The 21,496-nt window shown below is 44.8% G+C and overlaps 1 protein-coding gene across 1 annotated transcript in view; it reads right to left on the bottom strand.

The window, feature by feature from the left end:
• naf1 (nuclear assembly factor 1 homolog (S. cerevisiae)) overlaps positions 1-21,496 on the bottom strand; it is a 543,280-nt gene that overhangs the window by 383,843 nt on the left and 137,941 nt on the right. Inside the window, exon 4 of the mRNA XM_072496154.1 lies at positions 15,145-15,238. Coding sequence (XP_072352255.1) covers positions 15,145-15,238 — 94 coding nt within the window. The remainder of the gene's footprint in view (positions 1-15,144; positions 15,239-21,496) is intronic.

Below are 21,496 nucleotides of genomic sequence, written 5' to 3'. Positions count from 1 at the left end.
ACACCTCCACCCTATCCCCATAACCCAAAAACCCCACTAAGGGCAATTTTGGACACTAAGGGCAATTTATCATGGCCAATCCACCAAACCCGCACATCTTTGGACTGTGGGAGGAAACCGGAGCACCCGGAGCAAACCCACACACACACGGGGAGGATGTGCAGACTCCACAGAAACAGTGACCCAAGCCGGGAATCGAACCTGGGACCCTGGAGCTGTGAAGCAATTGTGCTAACCACTATGCTACCGTGCTGCCAAAGATGGTAAAGATGGTCAATATTGCAATGCAAGTCTTGAGGCGATCAAACATGGAACATGCTGATGAGCAGCGAGATGGAAAATCAGCTGACATTACTGCAGAACAGGCCAATGCAGGATAGAACGAGCCAGTCCAGTGCAAGAGCAAATATTCCAATCGACAAGATGCATATGCTGTCATTCAGCATATTTCAGAGTCTCATTCAGCTTCAACAATACAAGGTAGCTTTCTCTCACAAATTCAAAGAATGAACTGCCGTAAATTCACGTGAGTGGAGTGTCCGGTGAGTCCAAGTCCAATATCAGTGGGTTTGTTTGGCAGGATTCCATTCTTTGTCCAGAAGAGACTTTCTGAAGGCCAGTCTCAAGGCTGATGGTGTTTAGAAATCAGATGGTGGTTGCAACTAACTCGCCCACCCTGGACACTAAGGAACAATTTAGCATGGCCAATCCACCTAACCCGCACATCTTTGGGCTGTGGGAGGAAACTGGAGTGCCCAGAGGAGACCCGCGCAGACACGGGGAGAAGGTGCAAACTCCAAACAGTCAGTAACTCCAGGCCGGAATTGAACCTGGGTCCCTGGTGCTGTGAGGCAGCAGTGCTAAACACTGTGCCACCATGCAGCAATTTGCTGACAGCATTAACTCTTTGAAATAAACAGTTCCACAAAACAGTAAGAACAGCAACATTGTACGTTTCAAACTTCTCGGCCAAGGATTTGCTTCAGTGTTCACGTGTTTTTTCTGATTTTGATGCACCTATGTCTAATAAGGTTTCCTTTCTATCAGCAAAGTTCATTTTCAAAGCCAAAACAGCACCTGCACAAGCAGACCACCTGGTGCCACAAATTCCTTTGACCATCAAATGTTTTTCATTTGCCTGCTCCAAGCAGGATTGCAACATCTTCAAGCATGTATATTTTGAACAAAGTCAAAACAATGTACAGCTCCCTCACAGGATTCAGATGCAGCATTGCAGATTAAATTCAAGGTGTGACTGGAAGATGGGATGAATAATTTCCAGAGGCTTGCCTTATTCAGTCTCAATTAATAATCTTTCTGAATAATATTTCTTGTCACAAGGAGGCTTACGGCAATGAAGTTATTGTGAAAAGCCCCGAGTCACCAAGTTCCGGCGCCTGTTTGGTTACACAGAGGGAGAATTCAGAATGTCCAAATTACCTAACAAGCACGTCTTTTGGGACCTGTGGGAGGAAACCGGAGCACCCAGAGGAAACCCATGTAGACACAGGGAGAACGTGCAGACTCCACACAGAGTGACCCAAGCCGGGAATCGAACCTGGGACCCTGGCGCAGTGAAGCAACAGTGTTACCCACTGTGCTACCGTGCCACCCTGCTTGTAGACCTGAATATTTGCCTGCCATATTTACGGCATTATGAAAGCTGTGCCCATGAGAACCTTTGTTGTGCAAATCTAAATTTGCAATGATTTGCAAAGCAGTTGTCTCCAGACATTTAGAAGCGTGGGATTGCAGCTGGACTTAATGAAGAAATTGCTGGTCACATATCTTAAAATTAATGTTAATTAGTCCACATGACTCACATCTGGTGTTACTACTATAATGGAACAGTATTTCACATCTTTTACTTCATTAGTGAATTGTTTTCTGAGCCGCTCTGCTATTATAGTGATGAAGTCATCGTAGGTTCGGTGCATTAAAAAGTTGGTCTTACCTGAGCCACAATATTTATAACTTTTCAAATGCTTTTTGAGAATCTCATTAAATGCACTGAATTATTCAAGGCAAAAATTACCTTTGAGCATTGGAAGTTTCATGATCGGCAATATCTCTTCCAACATTTCTCCCATTAGAATGCTCGTTGACAAATGCTTGTTTCCTTTTACGAGCATGAGGGAATAATTTGCAAACGTAACATCTACTGCCTGAGGTTTCCCAAAAAGAAATCAACCAATTTCTAATTTCCGTCATCCCATTTCTCTTCACGCTCAGAAAATGGGACTTATGAAGACTTCTAATCTGCTCTCGGCCTCCACCCACAAAAACATTGTGTCAAATTTTCCATATTACCCAAGTTCTCTGGTTTATTTACTATGGAACATTCGATCATAACCAGTGGAACAGATTTTGGTCATAACGCAATGTCTTCAGAGTAGGTGTTTTCCTTCACTTCAACAGAATCAGCAATATCTTATAGTTCCATTGTAATTTCAAGCCCACTTGTTCAACTTTTTCAGGCTATGTGGTATCTCCAGAAATCTGCAAGTCTGCGTCACAGATAATTCACCCGTATTTTGGATGAGGATAAATGCGCATTGTTCAATACTTCAAACTTTTTAAAGTAAAACAAGCTGTCTTTTTGCCCAGCTTCATCCTCTTGCCCCACCTTAAATTTTCTGCACTTTTGACTGCCAGATTGATAGCTACTGAACCTGATTTTAGGCAGCTAATAAAGTGTCTGAAAGAGCAGGCACTTGCAGTCAATCCCACATTTTTATCAGGTTCAAGCTCTGCAAAAATGAGGTTCATCAGCAGAGATTCTGATCATGGATTTCAAACAACATCCACTCTACTTTCCTCCTGCCCAAACCCCTCACAAACTCTACCTCCCATGGACCCCACAATCCCATCACCAACTGTCCCTCCAAAGAAGCCAACCCTCTCACACACCCTCCTTGCAAGTCTGCAAACCAACCCCTCACATACTCTTTCTCCCTCCCCTCCATCTCCTCCCAGTTAGCCTCCCCCCCCCATCCCTCGCACTCCCCCATTCTCACTCACGCCACTTGCCTGAGGCCTTCAAGGCAGCCTGCCTCACACGCTGCATCTTCGTTGTGGCCGCCATGCCTCTCCATCGCTCCATCATTGCATGTCGGTTGCTGGTTGGTGGGGGGGGTTCCAGCTCTCCCCTGCAAATCTCCGTAGCCTCCTTCGTCATGTCTGCCCGCCGCATCTCTTCTTGTCTAGTGGTCGCCGGCTCGCACACATCAGCTGCCAACAATCATTATTTTCCTGGTCTTTGAGACTCATCCAATCAGAGATTCAGTAATCAGCCTCCAATTGGATGCCCTGTTAACTGGCCACGCCAAGCTGACGCTTATCAGGTCACACCCCCATTTGTCAGGGCACCGTGCCTAGACACGGTGTGTTTCATTGTAAATCCTCCTCTGGGTGCACCTTTGTCTTGGATCTCAGTAATACTGAACTGCTTTCTCTCCGTTCTGACAGACTCTCAGTCTGGTAGTAAGTAGATACCCTCTGCAGATTACCTGAAGGCATACGACAGCAGCAAGGAGAAGAATATGTCAAGAGTTTCAATGCCAGAACTCAAATAGTTTATAGGCCTCCTACTAGCAGCTACACAAGACAGAATATATGTAATGGTTTTCTTCTGTACTCTTCCTACTTGCTGAAAAGGTAATGTTTTTGTTTCAGTGATTCACTCTGTCCGAGCCTGGTCTATTGTGGGGAGGTTGTGTCTATCAACTTTCACGCTGACCACAGCTGTCTTATATTCCTTATCGATTAGCTGCAAGTTGCCTGTCAGTCCCAAGTACCTGGTCCTAATGTTCCAGCTTGCCAATACAAGATTTGACATCCTTTTATTTTGTTTCTTTGCCTGGTGCAAAAGATTGCTGAATACGTTCAGCAGAGACTAAAAGGTCCAAGCGCTCGCTGAACAGGCTAGTCAGAGGTCTCATGGGGCACAATGGTCCCTCCCACAATCGGAGATAGCCCATTCTCTACACCAATCGAGTTGGGCTCATCACTCATAAAAGCCATCACCAGTGTTGTGTTCACACTCTGCAACAAGTCTGGAGTGTCCTCTCCAGGGCACACGGCTGGACAAAATCTCTGGAGACCATTGGCTCCCCAAATATCAGGGTGTCCCTCTCAACCTCCCCAACTGAGTCCAAAGGAATGCAAAGTACTACGTTTGGCGCCAGTTTGGTTGCAGGAGTTGCCCAAAAGCTGACAGAGACATTAATTCACCTCTGGGCCCCATACCAGAATTTCTGTTCTATAACTCAATGTGAGTAATATAGTGCATGGTTGAAGAGAGTTCATATACTCTCCACTTTTGTGTGCTAGTTTGCTTCTCATCTTCAGCGTAGCAGCAATGAGAATAAGCGCCAAATGTTAAGTCTCTCGCCACCAGTACACAATCTCGCCATCGGCAAATCCTCAGCCGTGCCTCAGCATGGCACCAGATAGAAGTTGCAAACATCAGAGGTACGCAGACGGGGTTGGGCCTCCAGGCATACTACACACCCACACAGACGTACATGAACCAAACTCCCAATTATGGGCAGATAGCTCCGCTGCCTTGTGGACACCTCAGAAAAGTGGATGGTGAAGAAAAATACAGGACAGTTCCATTTTTGTTGCACAGTAGTTTCTCAAAGTGAAATTTGCAACCAACATGTGGGCTCAATATTTTGATAGCTACTTAGGACAACGTGTGTTTGAGAAATGGGTTTGGGAAAAGGATTGCCAAGTATTGATCTATTATCAGCCTGTGTCTGAACAGACAGGCATCATCAAAGAGTGATTAATGACTACAATTCAGCAGAAAAATTAACAGCACTAAAAAAAGTGTGCAAACATTGCATCATACAATAAAAATATGGAACACAAAGAACTAATCCAGCAAATAGGATCGAGTAAATTGTGTGCATGCGGTGATTCAAAATTGTTCAACAATTAAAAATTCAAATAACATTTATCTAATTAAGGATCAAGACTTATTCAGACCAACTGATGTATGAAAAAGATCATAAAAATGGGTTATTGTAAATAAGTTAATATTTCTCACTTTAACAAACAAGATTACTGGAATGTTCCCCAGACAAAGTGGACAACATATGTTCTAAATACATAATTTCCAATACAACTTCCTTGGAGATGCACACAGGTCCCACAACAGAAACTGTTGCCCCGCTGCACATTATTAACACAAATTAATCTCAAGTGTCAACAAACAGTGATTGAGAAAATCGCACACAGCCAAGATCAGACAGGCTCTGTACTTGCTAAACGTGCCGCTAAATGGGCAAGCATTTAAAAAAGACAGGCTACTGCTCTGTAGCACCAGAATTATTGCTGTACTTATAATCATAGAATGGTTCAGCACAGAAGGAGGCCATTCAGCCCGCCGTGTCCATGCCAGCTCTACGCAAGAACTCAGGACGTCCCATTCCCTCACAAGTAATCATCCAAATCACTTTTGAAATTGAATCTGTATCCACCAGATTCTCAGAATCGTATCCGCACAGAAGCAGGTCATTTGGCCCATCGTGCCTGTGCTGGCTGTCCACAGGAGTAATGTATTGAATGCCACTCGCCCACACTCTCCCCAGAGTTCTGCACATTCTTAATTTTCAGATAGCAATCCAATCCAGTTACGAGCCCCTCAATTGAAATTGCCTCCAACACACTCTCAAAATGGATTCAGAATCCTAACCACTCACTGCGTGAAAAAGTCTTTCCTCGTGTCTCCATTGCTTCTTTTGTCAAATACCTTAATTCTGTGCCCTCTTGTTCTCAATCCAATACTTCCATCAAATCTCTTTTCAACTTTCTGTTCTCCAAAGAAAACAGTCTCAGCTTTGCCAATCTATCTAAGCAACTAAAGTTGCTCATCCTGGGACTATTCTTATTAATCCTTTCTGCACTCTCTTAATGCCTTCACATCTTACCCAAGGTGTGGTGCCCAGAACTGGATGCAGTACTCAACTTGAGGCTAAACCAGTGTTCCATCATAACACAGAAAAGCAATCAAGTCCGAAGGAATACAGCGTAAGTTCCAAAGGGGCAAGAAAAGGCTGGATGGCCTCTACTTTAATGACAGGAGTATTACAGGTAAAACGGATGAGTTAATGGCGAGGATTGACATGTGGAATTGTGATATAGTAGCCATGGAGAGGTGGTTGAGAGAGGGGCAGGCTTGGCAGTTCAACATCCCAGGATATAGAATTTTCAAGCGAGACAGAGGAGGGGGTAAAAGAGGAGGCATTGCATTATCAGTTAAGGAGTCAGTTATTGCGGTAAGGAGAGATGATATCTTGGAGAGGTCATCAAATGTAGCTTTGTGGGTAGAGCTTAGGAATAAAAACTGGAAAACCACATTGCTAGGTGTTTATTATAGATACCCAGATAGTCAATGGGAAATTGAGGAGAAAATGTGTGCAATTCCCAGAGGTGTATAAAAATAACAATAGGGTAATTATATTAGATGATTTCAATTTTCCCAACATTAATTAGGATAGTCACTGTGTTAAGGGGTTATATGGAGTGGAGTTCTTAAATTGTACACAGGAGAACCTTTTAGCTCAATATGTAGAGGGTCCAACAAGGGACGCAGTGCTGGACCTAATTCTGGGGAATGCAGCCAGACAGATGGCTGGTGTGTTGGCGGGGGAGCATTTTGGTGATAGTGATCACAACATGGTTCATTTTAAGTTTGTTATGGACAAACTGCAAAAAAAGGTTTTGAATTGGGGGAAGATGGGATTTTAGTAAAATAAGGCAGGATCTGGCCAAGGTAGATTGGAAAGAGTTACTTGTGGGGAAATCTACAGGAGAGCAGTGGAGGGCGTTTAAAAAGGAAATGGGGAGGGTACAGGCCTAATATGTTCCCTCTAGTGTAATGGGAAGGAGTAACAAGTCCAGGGAACCATGGATGACCAGAGACATTCAGGATATGATCAGAAGGAAAAGAGAGGCTTTTAGCAAGTACAAGGGGAGCAAATCATTAGTGGAGTACAGGAAGTGCAGGATGAAGTTTCTCAAAGCAATTAGGAGAGCAAAGAGGAGATATGAGAAAGCTCTGGCTGAAAAAGTAGGGAACATCCGAAGATATTCTAGAAGTATATCAATGGACCAACAGGGAAAACTGTGGGTGGAGCCAGATGACATTGGTAGGGTGTTGAATGAATACTTCACATCTGTCTTCACCCAAGTTAATGGGGAGGTTGATAGAGAACTCGGGGAGAGAGACTGTGAGGTTCTTGAACAAATTGTCAAAGAGTGACAAGGTATCGGTGGTGTTGGCAGGCTTAAAAGTGGACAAATCGGAGGTCCAGATGAATTATGTTGCAGAATGCTGTGGGAAGTAAGGGAGGAGATTGCAGGGGCTCTGACCCAAATTTTTAATTCCACTCTGGCCACAGGGGAGGTGCCAGAGAACTGGAGAACAGCTAATGCGGTCCCACTATTTAAAAAAGGTTAGAGATAAGTCAGGGAACTACAGACCAGTGAGTCTCACGTCAGTGGTAGGCAAACTATTGGAGAAAATTCTGAAGGAGAGAATCTATCTCCACTTGGGAGAGGTAAGGCTTGATCAGGAATAGTCAGCATGGCTTAGTCAGATTTGATTGAATTTTGAGCATGTGACCAGGTGTGTAGATAAAGGTAGTGCAGTTGATATAGTTCAGATGAATTTCAGCAGTCTTTGACAAGGTTCCACATGGGAGACTTATAAAGAATGCAAATGCACATGGGATACAGGGTAACTTGATAAGGTGGATTCAAAATTGGCTTAGCTGTAGGAGATAGAGGGTGATGACAGACGGCTGCTTTAGTGACTGGAAGCCAGTGTCCGGTGGCGTACCACAGGGATCAGTGCTGGATCCCCTGTTAGTCGTCATTTACATAAATGACATAGATGACTATGTGGGGGTAGGATCAGTAGGTTTGCGGAAGATACAAAGATTGGTCAGGTGGTTAACAGTCAGGTTGAGTGTCTTGGGTTACAGGAAGATATAGATGGCATAGTCAAATGGGTAGAAAAGTGGCAGATGGAATTTAAACCTGGAAAGTGTGAGGTGATACACTTTGGAAGGAGTAATGTGACAAGGAAGTATTCAATGAATGCCATGACACTGGGAAGTTCCGAGGAACTAAGGGACTTTGGCGTGTTTGTCCATAGATTCTGAAGAAAGAAGGGCAGGTTAATAGGGTGGTGAAAAAGGCATATGGGAGACTTGCCTCGATCAATCGAGGCATAGATTACAAAAGCAGGGAGATCATGTTGGAGTTGTATACAACTTTGGTGAGGCCACAGCTAGAGTACCATGTGCAATTCTGGTCACCACATTATTGGAAGGATGTGTTTGCACTGGAAGGGGTGCAGAGGCGATTCATTGGAATGTTGCCTGAAATGGAACATTTAAGTTATGAAGAGAAGTTGGATAGGCTTGGGTTCTTTCGCTGGAACAGAGAAGACTAAGGGATGACCTGATCGAGGTGTACAAGAATATGAGGGGCATAGACAGGGTGGATTGGAAGCATCTGTTCCCCTTAGTTGAAGGGCCAATTACGAGGGTAAGCAAGATCAAGATGAGGGGCAGGAAGTTTAGGGAGGATTTGGGGGGGGGGGGGGGGGGGGGAGAAGATCTTTTTACCCAGAGGGTGGCGATGGTACAGAATGGAGGATGGTAAAGGCGGGTTGCCTCACATCCTTTAAAAAGTACCTGGCACGTCATAATATTCAAGGCTATGGGCTAAGTGCTGGAAAATAGGATTAAGTAGGCAAGTCGGGTGTTTTTCATGTATCGATGCAGACTCGGTAGGCCATAGGGCCCCTTCTGCACTGTATTATTCTGTGATTCCATACAAGTTGAACAAAATGTCCTTGCTTTTATGCTTTATGTCATTATTTAGAAGACTATGGATGCTGTAAGCTTGAATAACCATGCTCTAATCTGTCCTGCCTTCTTCAATGATTTACACACAGGTCCCTCTGATTCTGCACTCCGCTTCAGAATTGTACCCTTTATTTTATATTGCCTCGCTGCATTCTTCCTACCAAAATGAATTACTTAACACTTCTTTGCATAAATTTTCATCTACCAATAGCCTGCCCACTCCACAAATCTTGTGCATGTCCTTTTGATGTTCTGCACTATCCTCCTCACAGTTCGCAACGCTTCCACATTTTAGATCATCCTCAAGTTTTGAAATTGTATACCAAGGTCATTCACATAGATCAGACATAGCAAAGCTCCCAATGCAGACCCAGACTTATTCCACTACAAATTTTCCTCCAGTCTGAAAATCATCGATTCACAACTAGTAAGTAAGTAAAGTATCCATAGTCCCAGATGACAAGAGGCTGCTTTGTCCTTTCAGGGGGAGAGCTGACTGGTGGTGATTTAACCTGAGGATCACCACACCCAGGCGAAGGGAAAGGTTGAGAAGGCAAGGCCTTGATGAATAACCTTCACCACTACCGTTTCCTATCACTGAGCCAATTTCATATCAGCATTGCTACTGACCTTTTCATTCCATGAGTTATAATTTTGCCCAGAAATAATAACAATAATCTTTATTATTGTCACAAGTAGGCTTACATTAACACTGCAATAAAGTTACTGTGAAAAGTGTTGGCCTTTATTGGTAGAGGGATTGAGTTCCGGAGTCAGGAGGTCATGTTGCAGCTGTACAGAACTCTGGTACGGCCGCATTTGGAGTATTGCGTACAGTTCTGGTCACCGCATTATAGGAAGGACGTGGAGGCTTTGGAGCGGGTGCAGAGGAGATTTACCAGGATGTTGCCTGGTATGGAGGGAAAATCTTATGAGGAAAGGCTGATGGACTTGAGGTTGTTTTCGTTGGAGAGAAGAAGGTTAAGAGGAGACTTAATAGAGGCATACAAAATGATCAGGGGGTTAGATAGGGTGGACAGTGAGAGCCTTCTCCCGCGGATGGAAATGGCTGGCACGAGGGGACATAGCTTTAAACTGAGGGGTAATAGATATAGGACAGAGGTAGGTTCTTTACGCAAAGAGTGGCGAGGCCGTGGAATGCCCTACCGGCAACAGAACTCGCCAACATTGAGGGCATTTAAATGTTTATTGGATAAACATATGGATGATAATGGCATAGTGTAGGTTAGATGGCTTTTGTTTTGGTGCAACATAGTGGGCCGAAGGGCCTGTACTGTGCTGTATCGTTCTATGTTCTAAAAACCCCTAGTCGCCACACTCTGGCGCCTGTTCGGGTACACTGAGGGACAATTCAGACTGTCCAAATCACCTAACAAGCATGTCTTTCGGGACTTGTGGGAGGAAACCGGAGCACCTGGAGGAAACCCACGCAGACACGGAGAACGTGCAGACTCCGCACAGACAGCAACCTGAACGTGAATCGAACCTGGGACCCCGGCGCTGTGAAGCAGCAGTCCCAACCACTGTGCTATTGTGCCGCCCATGTGTCTGTTGTACAGTACTGTATCAAATGCCTTTATCAATTGTCATGTACACCACATCAATTCTCATGTACGCTGTCTTCACAAAAGAGGACACAAATCAGATGCCAGAAATGCTGGAAAAAGATGGGTTTCGTGAGAGGGAAGAACTGAGGGAGATCAGCATTAGTAGAGAAACAGTGCTGGGAAAATTGATGAGATTGAAGGCCGATAAATCCCCAGGGCCTGTGAATCTGGATCCCAGGGTGCTTAAGGAGGTGGTTCCGGGAGTAGTGGATGCATTGGTGGTCATCTTCTGGGATTCTATAGACTCTGGAATTGTCCCTGCAGATTGGAGGGTAGCTCACACCACTCCGATATTCAAAAAGGGAGGTAGAGAGAAAGCAGGGAATTATAGACCAGTAAGCCTAACATCGGTGGTGGGGAAATTGCTTGAATCCATTATCAAGGACTTTATAGCGGAACATTTAAAAAGCAGTGACAGGATCATTCAGAGTCAGCATGGACTTCTGAAGGGAAAATCATGCTCGACAAATCTGTTGGAATTCTTTGAAGAGGTAACCAGTACAGTTCATAGATCATAGAATTTACAGTGCAGAAGGAGGCCATTCGGCCCATCGAGTCTGCACCGGCTCTTGAAAAGAGCACCCTACCCAAGGTCCACACCTCCACCCTATCCCCATAACCCAGTAACCCCACCCTACACGAAGGGTCATTTTGGACACTATGGGCAATATAGCATGGCCAATCCACCTAACCAGCACACCATGCCCCACATTGGGTGGATCTGGAACTAGGAGAGGAGAGGGAACAGCGCCCACTCTGGCGACTGGATGTGGGATTATTGGCGGATGAGGGAGTCTGCGGAAGGGTGCGGGGATGTAGGGGGAGCCAGTCAATGTGGTATATTTGGACTTTCAGAAGGCGTTTGACAAAGTCACGCATCAGAGATTATTGTGCAAAATTAAAGCGCATAGGATTGGGGGAAATGTATTGAGATGGATAGAAAACTGGTTGGCAGAGAGGAAACAAAGAATAGGGATTAATGGGTCCTTTTCAAATTGGCAGGCAGTAACTAGTGGGGTACCACAGGGATCGGTGCTGGAACCCCAGCTATTCACAATATATATTAATGATTTGGATGAATGAACAAAATGTAACATCTCAAAGTTTGCAGATGATACCAAATTAGGTGGGAGGGTGAATTGTGACGAGGATGCAGGGATCCTACAGCATGATCTTGACAGGATGGGCGAGTGGGCAAATCAATGGCAGATGCAGTATAATTTGGATAAGTGTGAGGTTATTCACTTTGGAAGCAAAAACAGGAAGGCAGATTACTACCTGAAAGGTTGTAAATTGGGAGAGGGGAGCGTGCAGCGGGACCTGGGTGTACATGTGCACCATTCGCTGAAGGTAAGCATGAAGGTGCAGCAGGCGGTAAAGAAGGCTAATGGCATGTTGGCCTTCATTGCGAAAGGTTTCGAGTATAGAAGCAGGGATGTGTTGCTGCAATTATACATGGCCTTGGTGAGGCCACACCTGGAGTATTGTGTGCAGTTTTGGTCTCCTTCTCGGAGGAAGGATCATAGATCATAGAATTTACAGTGCAGATGTTCTTGCTCTCGAGGGAGTGCAGCGAAGGTTTATCAGATTGATTCCAGGATGGCAGGATTGTCATATGAGGAGATTGAACAGGTTGGGATTGTTCTCACTGGAGTTCAGAAGAATGAGGGGGGGGATCTCATAGAGACTTATAAAATTTTAATGAGACGAGACAGGGTAGGATGCAGGGAAGATTTACCAATGATGGATGTGTCCAGAACCAGGGGTCACAGTCTGAGGATTCAGGGTAAACCATTTTGGACAGAGATAAGGAGACATTTTTTCACACGAAGAGTGGTGAGTCTGTGGAATTCATTACCACAGGACGTAGTTGATGCTAAAACTTTGAATATATTCAAGAGGCGGCTGGTTATAGCACTTGGGGGTAGTGGAATCAAAGGTTATGGGGAGAAAGCAGGATTAGGCTATTGAGTTGGATGATCAGCCGTGATAGTGATGAATGGCGGAGCAGGCTCGAAGGGCCAAAAGGCCTCCTCCTGCTCCTATCTTCTATGTATCTACGTACACCATTATCTCATCAACCTTAAAATAAAAGCAAACGGGAAATGTGTTAAAGTTCATCTGCCCCATGGCTCATCATTCCACCAGCCTGTCCTTCTGAGGTCTATGACTATCCTCAAAGTTCAAGTTTCATGTCATCTGCAAGTCTGAAATTGTGCCAATGCACACGCAAGTCTGGGTCATTGCTATAGATCAAGAAAAGCAGGGGTTCAAATATGAAGTACCAGGGAACCCAACTACATATAAGCTTCCAGTCTGAAAAACAATTAGGCATCACTATTTTGTTTTCCATCACTCAGCCAACTTTGTATCCCTGCTGTAACTGCCACTTTTATTTCATGGTTCTAACTTTGCTGACAATTTTGTTGTGTCGTACTTTATTAAATATCTTTTGGAACCACATCTACATCCACAACCATACCTTCATCAACCATCTCTGTTCAAACCTCATCAAATAAAGACTCCATGAAGATGATTTTTCTTAAATTGTGCTGGCTTTCCTTAACAAAATGACTTTGGTCCAAACTTGTGTTAATTTGATCCCAGTTTAAAATGCATTAATGTTTACTCTGGGAATACAAGTTGAAGCAGATCAGCTTTTCATATTTTGTGCTGCCTATAACTTGCACGACACCATTTTTATTTTGTATACCTGGAGAACTGGAGAAAAGCACTGGAAGACAGGGGTATAAAGATCCAATAATCGGACTCTTAGTCTGAGCCTAGGGAAGATGAATGTGCAAAGATGATGGGTGAAGGCAAGTAGTTTCAAGTGCCGGTGGCAGAAGAACAGATATGTGAAACTCGATATTAAGCAACAGAGCAATAATTTGTAGAAATGCAGCGGAGAGTTACATGACAGAAAAATACCATAAACTGAAAGGAAGAATCGGCAAGATAGTAGAGACCAGCCTTATTGCCTAGTGCAGAACATTAAGAAGAAAGGAACAATGACTGGATACTAATGAGGTGTAAGTGCTGAAATGATTGTGTGGAGTGACAAGGAAAATATCAGGAACACATTCATCAGAGGGGACAAAGACTGTGGAAGCATGGAAGTAGCGGAGAAGAGGCTGAAATGGTATGGTGGCATGTTGCGTAGAGCATGAGAGGGTAGGGTAAGTGATGGCAGGGGAAGAGCCAAGAGAAGAAAAAGACCCAAGACCAGATAGAACAATTCAGAGCCGAGACTCTGGAAAACTAGTGAGGTTGTAAGAAGAATGGGCAACTGAAAGAAGGAGATGGGCAATTAATCAGAATTGCAGTGAACCCAAGTAAAATGGGAGAAGCTGAAAGAAGAGTGCAATGTGTCACGAATATCCAAGTAAAATTTTCCCCTTTCACACACATGACAAGGGATACACAGTGGTAGTTGCAGTGCTGTGATGCTGGTGGCTTCTTGCAACAGAAATTAAAAGAGAATTTGCCTCCACAGGTAAATACATCAAAGTCAGGATTGAAACCATAAAGTTGCCCTGGTTATCAAGCACACTTTGGAATTTGTTTTCCCAATTTACATTTACAGATCACGTCTTTGATATGTTGGGGCATTCAGCTACTGGAGGATGTCGTAGGAACTGTGACATTATGAGGCAGCACTGTTCCTTCACAGCTCCAGGGTCCCAGGTTCGATTCCCAGCTTGGGTCACTGTCTATGTGGAGTCTGCACGTTCGTCCCGTGTCTGCGTGGGCTTCCTCCAGGTCTCCGGTTTCCTCCCACAAGTCCCGAAAGATGTGCTGTTAGGTGAACTGGATATGCTGAATTATCCCTCTGTGTACACGAACAGGCGCCAGAATGTGGCGACTAGGGGCTTTACACAGTAACTTAATTGCAGTGTTAGTGTAAACCTACTTGTGACAATAAAGATTATTATTATGTACAGGACTGTAAGGGTTAATGCTACGTCCGAAGCAACCATTAGAGGGAGCTAGATGCAGAACTGTATAAAGCACTGGTGCTAAGCCTTCTGGGAGAGTGTTGAGGAGAAGGCTAGAACACAGACTGTAGGAAAGATAGTTTGAGTCAGAGCAGATGTAGTTATTGTACTAGTGTAGAGATTAGTAGCAGATGAGGATAGATTGCATATTTATTATCAACTATTTATTATAAGAGAAATAAGTGTCAAATCCAATTAAGTAGTGGAAATAAATCTTTAGCTTTGTTTAATATAAAAGCTAGTTGGTGTCTTTGTGAACGCTATGCCAACCATCCTCGGATCAGAACCACAATAACAATGAAGAAAAATCCAAGAGTATTTGCATTTTTTTTTTGCAAATTGTAATTTTCCTATTTTTCAAAGTCCCTATTAGTTATTCAGTGACTGATCGCGAGAAAATTCTTGTTCTCTACATTGGGCACGGTAAAAAGTAATCCGCTTGATGAATATTATCCCACATGTCCTGTTAGCACAGAAATGGGGCCCTCTAAAGAAAATGTTATGCATCCCTGTAAAGAAATGTTTATTCATTAGATCCATGGAGATCGGTAATATTACTTCTATGTGCCACATTATCAAAACCCACAGCTAAGAACAGTATTTTAGTTTGGTCATATATGCTTTACATACCCAGTTGGTCAATGATACTGGAGACAACCCCAATGGGCTCCTTGGCTATCTCTTCAGGAAGAGCAATATTCACTTCTTCAGTTTTTGGCAGATCCTGGTTAAAACACAAATGCAATACAATGTTAGTCCTGGATATATTCACAGCCATTGTTGATTAAAATATCTCAACACACAAAATAAATTTTGCAATGCTTCCTCAAACAGCTCCTTCATTTGCTGTGACATTCCAACATACTCAAAACCCCAATTCATTTACAATGGCTATGTTCAATACTTCAAAACCTTCTTGCCAGTTTCTCTGCACCTTTTCATTGTTTTGCAAGACAGAACTGTAGTTACCTAAGCCTTAAACGCCAGGCTGCTAGACACACAATTAAATGAGTAACGTGATTCAAGGAAACTAACAAAAGTATTAAAGTCAGTGTCCAACTCCCTCTGTCCAAACCTCCAGTCACTAGTTAGGCAGCCTCACACTTCCAACAAACTATATTGTGAGGTGATCTTTGGCCTAGAAGCCAAAGGTCATCAGTGAGGAAAATTTGTACTTCCTTTAGAAGGTCTGTTAAATCTTTTTAGGAATGCTTGAAAGCACGGTGGCGCAGCAGTTAGTACTGCTGCCTCATGGCACCGAGGACTGGGTTCGATCCCGGCTCCAGGCCACTGCCCGTGTGGACTTTGCACATTACCCTGCCAACAACTCAAAGATGTGCACGGTAGGTGGATTGACCACACTAAATTGCCCTTAATTGGAAAAATAAAATTTTAAAAATGAATGAAAAACAGGAATGCTTGAAAAGATTTTTTAACAGGGTGCATCAATCAATTGAGACCAGTTGTACTTTTCATGGATACTACACTAAGTGGCCACAAAGGAGAGCTGTAAAAAAAAAAGACAACTACAAACAAGACAGCTGCAGGGTGAAGGCAGTCAGCACACAGATGCGGACACAAAAATAAAACAAACAGAAAGAGAAAGACAGACTTCTTGTCACGTGAAAAAGCAAATCCCTCTCAGGGGGCGCGATTCTCCGAGCCCTGCGCGGGGCCGGAGAATGGCTGCAACCGCGCCACGACGCCCCGAGGCTGGCGCGCGATTCTCCGAGGTGCGGAGAATTTGCACCATTTTCGCCAGCACGTTTGACGCGGCGCTGGCCGTGGGCCATTGGAATCGGCGGGGCCGCTGATTCTCCGGCCCGAATGGGCCGAGCGGAAAAAGCAGAGTCCCGCCGGCGCCGTTCACCCTGGTCGCTGCCGGCGGGAACTCTGCGTGAAGGGTCGGGGTGCAGCCTGTGCGCTCCTTCATCGGGGGGGCCTCCGATGGGGTCGGGCCCACCAATCGGAAAGGTGTGCAAATAGCTCAGAGCATCTAAAGAGCTAGGTGTTTTCCCAGAAGTGGCCAAACTGGTTGGCCAGCTGCAAAGGAACTCTAGAGAACTACATGATCTGGATGCAAGGGTGAGATGATCCATAGAAGTATGTCTTAATGATAGTTGTGCCCATGAAGCTCTGGAGTGTAAGCTGTTCTCAGACAGGACTTCTGACTGTGTGACTAAAGAACAGCATATTGTGGAACTGTAGTGCTAGATCTGCAGGGAGTGATGCCAATGGTTGTGATTGTGCAAGACATATTTGCTGTATCAATTATTTAAAATACAAGTGTTCTTCTTATTTGAATTGCGGTTTGCCACTCATGTTTAATTTGTGTTGGTTCTGAGTTTTGATAATGTAAAAGTTACAATAAGTGAAACCTTGTTGGCAATTTCTTCAAGCGAGGGAGAAATCTGTCAATTTGGTTTGTTCCCACGTGGGGAATATTATGAAGACTCACAGTCTTCGCGCCGAAAATAGAATTCCCGTCAATTCTATTTTCCCTTTCTACAAATGCTGTGTGACCTGCTGAGTGCTTCCAGAATTTTCTGTTTTTGTTTTCAGATTGCCACTATCCGGTGTTTTGCTGCCTTCAGTGGGTTTGTTGTGATTCAGTCAGAACTGATCTACATTCAACCACAGTTGAAGCTGCAGCGGAGGCTGCATGAAGGATTGGGTCAGCGAATGCTCTCCAATCGCCACCTCTCCCTTATCCCTATTATTTCCTCCGGTGCACGCCCCGGGAGAAATGCTCTCTGTTACAGTACCCGGGCCAGACCCCAATTTATATTAGGAAACCAGCTGAGACCCCAACAATTTTTCAATTTGTAAACTGCGAGGAAAGGATGCATCACGCCAAGGGTGATTCCTCTGACACCAAGGGATCTTTTATTTTAAACTAACCTTAATCAACAAAGAATTTATCCCATTAACATCGTAGAAAAACAGATTTTTAATTAACAATTAAACTGTTCCAAAGGAAATAAAGGTCTTTGAACTTATTTTCCCATCTTTTCCTAACTTTCAATTCTGCGAAATCCACAGGTACAGGTCAAATGCCACGTATTAATACAGTTAACACTCAATGGCTTATAGATTTATGCACAAAGTCCTTGTGGGAGAAGCTTTCAGAAGTCAGTCTGAGAAACACCACCGTTCCTCAGAAACCAGAGCAGAACTCGAAAAATAAAACTAAAAACAACAGACATAGGGTAGGGCTGAAAATAAAACTCAAAACCAGACCCAAACCCTCTCACGAGTGACATTACAACCTGCCTAAATGTTAATCACAGCTTTAGCAGACATATAATCTGGATACCTTAACCAAAGTTACTTCAACAGCACTATTGCGACAGACACAATGCAATATATATTAAATATTCCTACATTCACCACATGTCCCAATTCATTTACAACTGCACTTTCCAGATAATGGTTTAATCTTTGGTCCTCCATTCACCACAATGCTTTTGCAAAAGCTGAAGTGCTCATCCACATTCTCGCCTCCACAATGCCCTAGTTTCCATTGATGTGCTTCCTTTCATTCTGGCCACTTGCCCTGGTGCGGTCCTCATCTTTGCTCCTTTAGTTCAGGGGTCGCAGACTTGAATGAATATGGTGGACAACTGGCTTCAGCCAGATCTGGCTGGATTGCAAAGCATTATTGATCTTCTTCGCAATTCCAGAATCAGCCTGGAATGCAAAGACAACCCCCAGCTTCTCTTTTCTGTTGCAAACAGTCCTCGTAAACCCCTTTCATCCATCTCTCCCACCCTCACCTCGAACTAGAGGGAGGAATTGATGGACTTCTTTGTCACTAATACTGAAATCATCCCTTCAATTTGATGCCTGGAGGAAAACTTCCTCAACATGTTTATGAAAGGTCATTGACCTGAAACACTAACAGTAATCTTCATGCCACAGGTACTACCAGATGTGCTGAGCATTTCCATCATTATTTTTTTATTTCCTTGGAAGGACTTCTGCCCAAACCATAAATTAATACTGTCCTCTAGTTCCTCTCCCAACTCTGAGCTCATCTGACCCACCTCCTATTCTCTTGGCCTATTATCCACAAAATTAATTACCACCCAACTTCCCTCCCTGATTTCCAGGTCAGCTCAAATTGGTAAACAACTCTCTCCCCTCAGGTAAATAAGATAACCCTTTACCCTACCAATCTTCAAACTACCATTGTCTCTTCTCTCCAAAGTCCTTGAAGGTGTTGCTGCCTCCCAAATTCGTGCCCATTTTTGTAGGAACTCCATATTTGAATCCTCCCCCAATCGTCGCCAAAACATTGCACGAGGCCAAAACATTGCATGTTTCTAAAAGCATTAGATGTAGCACTTAAGGTGAGGGTTTTAAAGGATATGAGGGGAAAGCAAGATTAGGCTATCGAATTGATCAGCCATGATAATAATGAATGGCGGAGCAGGCTTGAAGGACCAAATGGCCTCCTCCTGCCCCTATTTTCAATATCCCCACCCTGCCACACTACCAAAATGGCCCTTTTCAAAGTCACAACTGTCAACCTAAGTGACTAGACCTGAGAAAGGTAAACTTTCATCCTTACCCTTCTCAATCTGTCTGCGACCTTTGACAAAGGTGACTATACCATCCTCTCCGACACCTCTCCACTGTCATCCAGTGAGGTGGGATTGTATTTGCCTTGTTTCATTATCTATCCGATTGCAGTCAGAGAATCACTTACAATGACTTCTCCTCCCTCTACCATTAATTCAGTGCTCAAGGCTGCCATGAAATTAAATGAACGAAATGAAATGAAATGAAAATCGCTTATTGGCACAAGTAGGCTTCAATTAAGTTACTGTGTGAAAAGCCCCTAGTCGTCACATTCCGGCGCCTGCTCGGGGAGGCTGGTACGGGAATTTAGACATTCAGCACATACAGTCTGTGACTGTCTCAAAGAGCATTCCACCTAATCCCACTCCTGCCTTATCCTCATAACTTTGCACATTCATTCCTTCCAGATAGTAATCCAATTCCCTTTTGATTACCTCATTCAAACCGGCCTACACTACCCTTTCAGGAGGTTGGTTCCAGACTCCAACCATCCTCTGGGTGAAAATTATTTTCCCAACTTTCACTTCTTTGGCCAATTATTTTGAATATATACCTGGTATGATCCCAGTTGCTGTTATAAATGGACGGGAAAATCCCAGAATGGAACACTGGCTCAAAAAAGGAGAAACAAAAACGCTGAGAAAGAGTCACAGGACCGCTAATTAGTTTTAAAAACAAGAATTTTTTAAATGTTTGATTATGATACAATGCCACCAATCCATCTCCCTCTGCCCCTCCACCCCCCACCCCACAGCTTGAGAATATACCCAGATTTTACGGTTAATGTGGGTTGCAAAGTATATCTTGAGCTACAATGGTCTCAGTAACACAAAGTCCCTTTAAAAACACAGACTGGCTGTGGTCAAATTCACTTGAGTGGTTGGAGTCTGGAACCACTCTCTTAACAAGCCCCGCCACCTTCAATGACTTATGTACATGTACACAGAGGTCCCTCAGATTCTGCACCTCCTTTAGAGTTCCTGGGCGGGATTCTCTGACCCCACGCCAGGTCGGCGAATCGGCAGCGGGCTGCGCGAATCACAGCAGTCTGCGCGAATCGCGCCACGCCGCCCCGACACCGGCACGGCGCTGGCGTGGTTGGTGCTGCCCCGGTCGCGGGCCGCTCTACGTGGCCGGCCTGCCGATTCTCCAGCCCGCATGGGCTGAGCAGCCGTAAGAAAAGAGCTGAGTCCCGCCGGCGCCGTTCAAACCTGCTCTGGGCTGGCGGATCCTCGGCGTGTAAGGGTCGGGTGTCTGCCTTGGGGGCATGGGGTCCGACCCGGGGGGGGGGGGGGGGGGGAGGGGCTCCGATGTGGCCTGGCCCGCGATCGGGGCCCACCGATCGGCTGGCCGGCCTCTGTGGCTGGGGGCCTCCTTAACCTACGCGCCGGCCCTTGTAGTCCTGCGCCATTTTGCGTTGGGGCCGGCGCGTTGAAGGAGGCCACTGCGCATGCGTGCGTTGGCGCCGGTGCCACTGCACATGTCCTCGTTGGCGCTGGCGCAACTGCACATGCGCTGATCCTGCGACACACAGTTCGCGCCGGGATCTGCAGCTGGGGCGGCGCGAACCACTCCAGCACCGTGCTGGCCCCCTGTAGGGGCCAGAATTAGTCGTGGGAGCGGCCCGTTCACGCCGTCGTAAAACGCGACAGTGTTTACGACGCCGTGGACACTCTGCTGCGGGATGGGAGAATCCCACCCACTGCCTTTATTTTATACTGCCTCTCCATATTTTTCCTGTTGAAATGGATTATCTCACACTTCTCTGCATTGAATTTCATCTGGCACTCGCCTGGCCAATCCACCAACATGTCTACGTTCCTTTGGAATTCAAGACCATCTGCATCACTGTTGACATTTCCAATCTTTGTATCGCTTAGAAATTTTGGAATCAGGTCCTGCACCACAGTCTAGGTCATTAATATACATCAGGATTCTTGAAAGGTAAACTTGCAGGTTGAGTCCGTAATTAAGAAAGCAAATGCAATTTTGTCATTTATCTCAAGAGGCTTGCAATATAAAAGCAGGGATGTACTTCTGAAGCTTTATAAAGCATTAGTTAGGCCCCTTTTAGAATACTGTGAGCAATTTTGGGCCCCACACCTCAGGAAGGACATACTGGCACTGGAGCGGGTCCAGCGGAGATTCACACGGATGATTCCAGGAATGGTAGGTCTAACATAAGATGAACGTCTGAGGATCCTGGGATTATATTCATTGGAGTTTAGGAGGTTGAGGGGAGATCTAATAGAAACTTACAAGATAATGAATGGCTTAGATAGGGTGGATGTAGGGAAGTTGTTTCCATTAGCAGGGGAGACTAGGACCCGGGGGCACAGCCTTAGAATAAAAGGGAGTCACTTTAGAACAGAGATGAGGAGAAATTTCTTCAGCCAGA

This window comes from Scyliorhinus torazame, chromosome 3, assembly GCF_047496885.1.
Source record: "Scyliorhinus torazame isolate Kashiwa2021f chromosome 3, sScyTor2.1, whole genome shotgun sequence".
Lineage (NCBI taxonomy): Eukaryota > Metazoa > Chordata > Chondrichthyes > Carcharhiniformes > Scyliorhinidae > Scyliorhinus > Scyliorhinus torazame.
This window is presented reverse-complemented; position numbering and strand designations above follow the sequence as displayed.